The sequence below is a fragment of the Vollenhovia emeryi genome, unplaced genomic scaffold, assembly GCF_000949405.1.
Source record: "Vollenhovia emeryi isolate VEMERY1.0 unplaced genomic scaffold, V.emery_V1.0 DF939632.1, whole genome shotgun sequence".
NCBI classification, from domain to species: domain Eukaryota; kingdom Metazoa; phylum Arthropoda; class Insecta; order Hymenoptera; family Formicidae; genus Vollenhovia; species Vollenhovia emeryi.
Genome location: NW_011966734.1, coordinates 3734 through 9224, shown reverse-complemented (window position 1 = coordinate 9224; position 5491 = coordinate 3734). Strand labels below are relative to the sequence as shown.

The 5491-nt window shown below is 46.7% G+C and overlaps 1 protein-coding gene across 2 annotated transcripts; it reads left to right on the top strand.

The window, feature by feature from the left end:
* The first annotated feature begins 2943 nt into the window (after positions 1 to 2943).
* LOC105557069 (histone H3.v1-like) lies at positions 2944 to 4014 on the top strand. 2 transcript variants are annotated; one of them, XM_012004213.1, is made up of 2 exons: positions 2944 to 3522; positions 3583 to 4014. In XM_012004213.1, the coding sequence occupies exons 1-2, from the start codon at positions 3391 to 3393 to the stop codon at positions 4006 to 4008; spliced, it is 558 nt and encodes a 185-aa protein (XP_011859603.1). In that variant the 5' UTR covers positions 2944 to 3390; the 3' UTR covers positions 4009 to 4014. The 2 variants fall into 2 exon arrangements, with proteins under 2 accessions (XP_011859603.1, XP_011859604.1); XM_012004214.1 differs by having other exon boundaries at positions 2944 to 3525; positions 3586 to 4014.
* Positions 4015 to 5491: the final 1477 nt, after the last annotated feature.

Sequence of the window (5491 nt, the reverse complement as noted above, 5' to 3'; positions counted from 1 at the left end):
ATCCTTTCTTTATATTACTGAAGAGGGTCACTTGAGATGACCGAAACGTTTAATGTTTAATGTTAGTTAATATATAATATGTGAACACGATATGTTTCTTTAAATTGACGACACTTCGTCCGATCACCTTCGATCCTGTGACGGCTCATATTGCCTTAATTATATTTATACATTGTATTATTTTATTACTGAGCCTTCTTCGTTCTTTTCTTTATTTATAATACTTTATAAAAGGTGAGTTTTGTATTTGGTGTATCAGCTTCTTATCTTAACATGGTTGCTTTCCAGCTAGCGACACAAATCGATACAAGTATCATTCTGTCTTTATTGCTCATTGGATATTGAACAAAGACAGAATAATAATTCTGTCGATTTGTATCGACAAGCATCGAAAAGTAATAATATTAAGGCTGGTACATGAAATATAACTCACCATGTATAAGTGTGCTTGCTTACCTTGTAAAGATGAGTGTGAATCTTCATGTGATATCGTCGACGATCTATCGGAATCGTTATGTCTCCGAAAAATGTCATCTTTTGACCGTACATTACATACAGGGTGTCGGATTCTATTTGGACCATTCCAAAGATTATAGTAGATTGGGTCAAACTGAGAAGAAAAGTTACATACAATTTTACAAAATCCGTAATTATTATCGCGTAATTAAGAAAAACGTCTGAGCCAATAAGTGCACGGAGGAGCGGAAGACCGGACTCGGCAGACATGCAAAATTGTGTATTTGTTGACATGTCTCAAGATCCGATAGCGAGAACTATCCGCGCGTCACTCGCCGTCCGCTGCTCCCCGCTCCCCGCTCCACGCCGTCCTCATCGATCGATGCGTGTCTCCACCTCTCACTATCGGATCCTGAGACATGTCAACAAATGTCTGAAAAACATCCATTAGAGCTCCATTATACATAGTAAATCCAAAAATGTTCCATGAAATGCCTAACCCTTCAAAAAGGAACTCCAGTAGATTTCCATTATATGTCTATAAAAGCTTCAATATATGTATATAACTTCCATAGAACCTCTATCATTACTTCTAATGGAGGTGCAGTGGAGGTGTTACAAGCGGACATTTTGACGATCAGTGGAGTGTTCGTGGACGTTACGTGGACATCCACTGGAAGTTCTGAATTTTCATGATGGATGATCAGTGGACGTCCATTAGATGTTTTGTTCCATATGGGAATTCATCGTGTTCGACCGGAGTATAAGGCAGTTGGAAGTTGGTTTTTGTTACATGACAATGCGCCGTCGCACAAAGCCCTAATTATACGCGAGTTTTTGGCCAAAAAAAGCATCATAACGCTCGACCACCCGCCGTACTCGCCTGCTTTAGTGCCGTGCGACTTCTGGCAATTTCTTAAACTCAAATTAGCGATGAAGAGGAACACCTACAGTACGATTCCTACCATCTAGAAGGCTTCGACCGACATCCTCAAGGCTATTCCGGCCGCCGAGTACCAGACATGCTTCGACAAGTTTTATGATCGCTTACGACGGTGTATTGACTCAGAGAGAGATTATTTTGAATAAATATGATGAAAGAAATGCACTGCAAAACGTCTTTTTCTTTACTTTGTGACGAAGTAAATCCGGCCCGGAGCGCGGCACGCCTGCGGACCTGCAACAGGTACGCAGTGCTCCGCAAGACCGGAGCACGCGACGTTGCCGCGACGCACAATAGGCGGCAACGATGAAAGCGGCGGCAGGTGTTTGCCGCCAAATTCCCCGCCCGCGGCACCATACTGCGCGCCCATCAACCGAGGGTATAAAAGCCCACCGACGACCCGACTCGGGAGTGAGTCTTCGCCAGGCGTTCCTGGTGAAGCACGGCGGTGGTAGCCTCCCAGCTTCCACCGCGGGTCCGCTTGGCCTATAGGCGCCCCTCGCCGAGCGGGCTCCTGACCCCGAGGCCGCTCCGGCTGCTCCTCTTCCGAAGCAAGGGGGGTAATATTCGGGTGGGTTGCCATACGGGCCACATAGTCCAGACCGCGAACCGTCACGTAACATTTCCTTCCAGAACCGCGGGATCGAGGCCATTTCCAGTACCGGAGCCACGGACCGCGAGATCTGCAGCAATCCCGGTGCCGATTGACGTTTGCCTCGCGGTAACCGCCAGGAGTACGCGGTCACCCCGGAGCAACCCGCTCCGACAGCCTCCCGCGAAATAGAACGATATCCTGCGCTAGGATAGATCGAAACTCCGTTGTACATATTCGTGTACCCTATGCTCCGACGCGCGGAGCTCGCGCCGACGATCGCCTTGCGATTAGATCCAGTTTTGTTTCATCCGTTATACTTTTTTTTTTACGTGTGGAAATCCTTTATGGATACCCGGGCCCCCCTCTGGGAAGGGAGTTTACAAAGTGGCCCGGGTTATGTGGGACTGCCCGCCTAGTGTCGATCGGCTGCGACCGCTAACGTTGCGGCCGCTGGGCTTACCTCACTAAAACCACACGGTGGACTGCGCGGTGCTGTAACTTGGGGGACGCCCAGGAATTGGCAGAGCCATTACTTCTGGACGCCCCCCGCACCGGCCCGCCGTTTGATAGGCGGGCCTTCGCACGCCCTCCCCCGGTGATGTGGGGGAAGGGGGGACTCCTCCCCGCAGGGGGAGTCCACTACTCTCTTGGGCGGCAGAGGCGTCCACGGGAGAGGCTCAATTGCGCACAGTACAATTGGACACGATGCAATTGCACACAGTGCTATTGGACATAATGTTGCGCACAGTTCTTTTGCGCACAGTTCTTTAGCGCACCGTTCATTTGGACACTGTTCTTTTGCGCACCATACAATTGGACACCGTTGCTTTTGGACACAGGTTATCGAAATATAATTTAAAACACACAGACACACGCGTATGCGTGTAGAGCCCTGTTTGGAAATTTTGCTAATTTATAAATAATAAATCTTTCTAGTAGAAGACCTGTGATGGTACCACCTCACGGTCGCTCTGACTCGAGTTAGTGGGGTGCGGGGTACACGGTCTGCCGGGAGGAGAGCCCCCACACACAGACCTGCCGGGAGGGGAGGCCCCCACACACAGACCTGCCGGGAGGGGAGCCCCCACCCCACACACAGACCTTCGTACACCCCGCGCTCCGCGCCCGAGTCAGAGCGACTGAGTTAGGTACGGTGTACGTGTGAGCCGCATGACTAATCCCCCCCTCCATCTTCTACATAATAAAATTAATATCGAGAAGAAAAAGACGGCTCGCCGGGAATCGAACCCGGCTCGCGCGGTTGACAGTCTGACACTTAACGCATGCGGCTATCACGTACACTTGATAAAAAATGTTAAAAAGTGATATATAAGGTGCACGCGTACGCGGCTATCGCGTACACTTGATAAACATTTCCCTCTCCACAGACTTTCCTATGATATATATAAATCAGTTCACAAGTCCACTGTACCACAGTAGATCTGTCAGTAAAGCAAATAATAATTTCGAAGAAATGGAAATCGACAATAATTTCGAGAGGTTATTAGATGAGACCGATGAAGAAGAAGAATATCAACTATTATCCGATGATAGTGATAATTTCGAGAGGTTATTAGATGAGACCGATGAAGAAGAAGAATATGAACCATTATCCGACGATAGTGAGAATGTCGAGAGGGTATTAGATGAGACCGATGAAGAAGAAGAAGAAGAAGAATATCAACCATTACTCGATGATAGTGACTACATCAGTGACTCGGAGGAATATACAAAGACTACTAGGAAAAGACTGTCTCGTCGCGAAATTCTAACACTGAATTTATCGATGAAAAAGTGTGCCATATATAGTTATTATTGTGACGGTAGCACATATAAATTATGTCAATGGTGTATGTGTGAGTGCAGAGACATGGATATTACATATAGTACTCGTAAACACATTACCGACTGTTACGCTAATATATACACAATGAGGTTTAACAACTGCGTAATATGTGATGAGCCATTGTATATCATATTTCCGTGTAATATGTGTCCAATTTGTACAAAATAAAAAAGCGCGACAACATGGAACAACGAGAGCAGGATCTGGTGGGGCGAGCCGACAGGCAGGAAGTGCGTCAGATGCTTTTTTTCCCGGTGGAAGTGCGAGGTTTGTAACACGCGCGACCTTGCACAAGAAGTGAGGTGTGTGGTTGGGAGATAGGGTCTAGCATTCCTGCGTGATCACGCAGGCAGGAAGTGTGTCAGATTTGCAATGGTGGTGAGAACAACCCGAATTCTCAAGGTGACGAAGGAGGAATAAAAGCGCGAGCGATCATAGCCACAGTATTCGTAGCGTCGCGCAACGATCGAGTTCGGTGAAACATCATGTTCAACGTACAGGTTCTTAGCGATGGTGTAGAAAAAATTGTTAAGTGTAAATAACCGTGTCTGTTATGAGCAGGAATACCTTAGACAGTGACAACGAGAATGAGGTTGAATTGTATTGCGACGAGACGTTATCATCATCATCCCCATGCATGTATGACTGCAATTGTATGAAAACAGAATACGCCGTATATAATATTGTGGTGAAGGAAGACGCGCGATGGAATTTGGCATGTTATCATTTGAGAAGGGAAATCGGCGCCAAGTGTCTGCGGGAAGAGCTGTGGATAAAAACATCGGTAGCGTTCAGTCATCGAGCTCAGATGTATATGAATGGAATACTACCGAATAGATATTATTTTGATAAGAAAAAAAAGCTTATTCGACAGCGAGTGAAATTCAGAATTCCGAAACTAAGCTAGGGACGTTCTTTTTGGATGAAAAAAAAACGAAAATGAATCTGAAGGCAAGCGAGTTGATCGAGAACGCTGCGACTGTGTTCAACGAGGACGAATATCATTCGCGGGAGCGTCGATGTGAGGAGTGTATTGAATCGTTGAGGGAAGAGTGTCAAAGGTGTGGGAACCCAACTGGAACGGTCAATTCTCTTGTTGCTTTGATCGCGCGTCTAGAGGGAGCGAGGACCGAACTGCGAGGTCGTTTAGTTCATACTGGTGCAGGTCACAATGGATTTACATGGTTGGAGGTTGAGACAGCTTTTCGGAGGCGGGTACTCACAGGTGCGGTAATCAATTCCCGCTACATTGAGCCTAGACGATTTCTCGAGGACGCTAGAGACATGGTGATTGAGAAGGTACGCGAGAATATGGATAGACACGCTTGTGTGAAAATCAACACAGTGTTCAATGGGGAATTCGTTGCGAATAACAAGACTGCTGTAAAGAGCATCACCACGAAAAACCGACAGCTTTTTCCTACCACGGATCTACTTGAATGGTACAACAAGACTGTGATCGATACAACTTTGACTGCATTGGAGGAGTTTCAGGAGCGTGACAGTGGGTGGGCGTTGTCACGCATAATGAATTTAATGATTAATGTTAACAGATGTAATCCTATGCGTGTTGGATGTTGGATTGATATGCCGCAAGTGATAAAGTTGAAGAGAGCGGTCGTGAACGTGAAATCACTGGATAACGCATGTT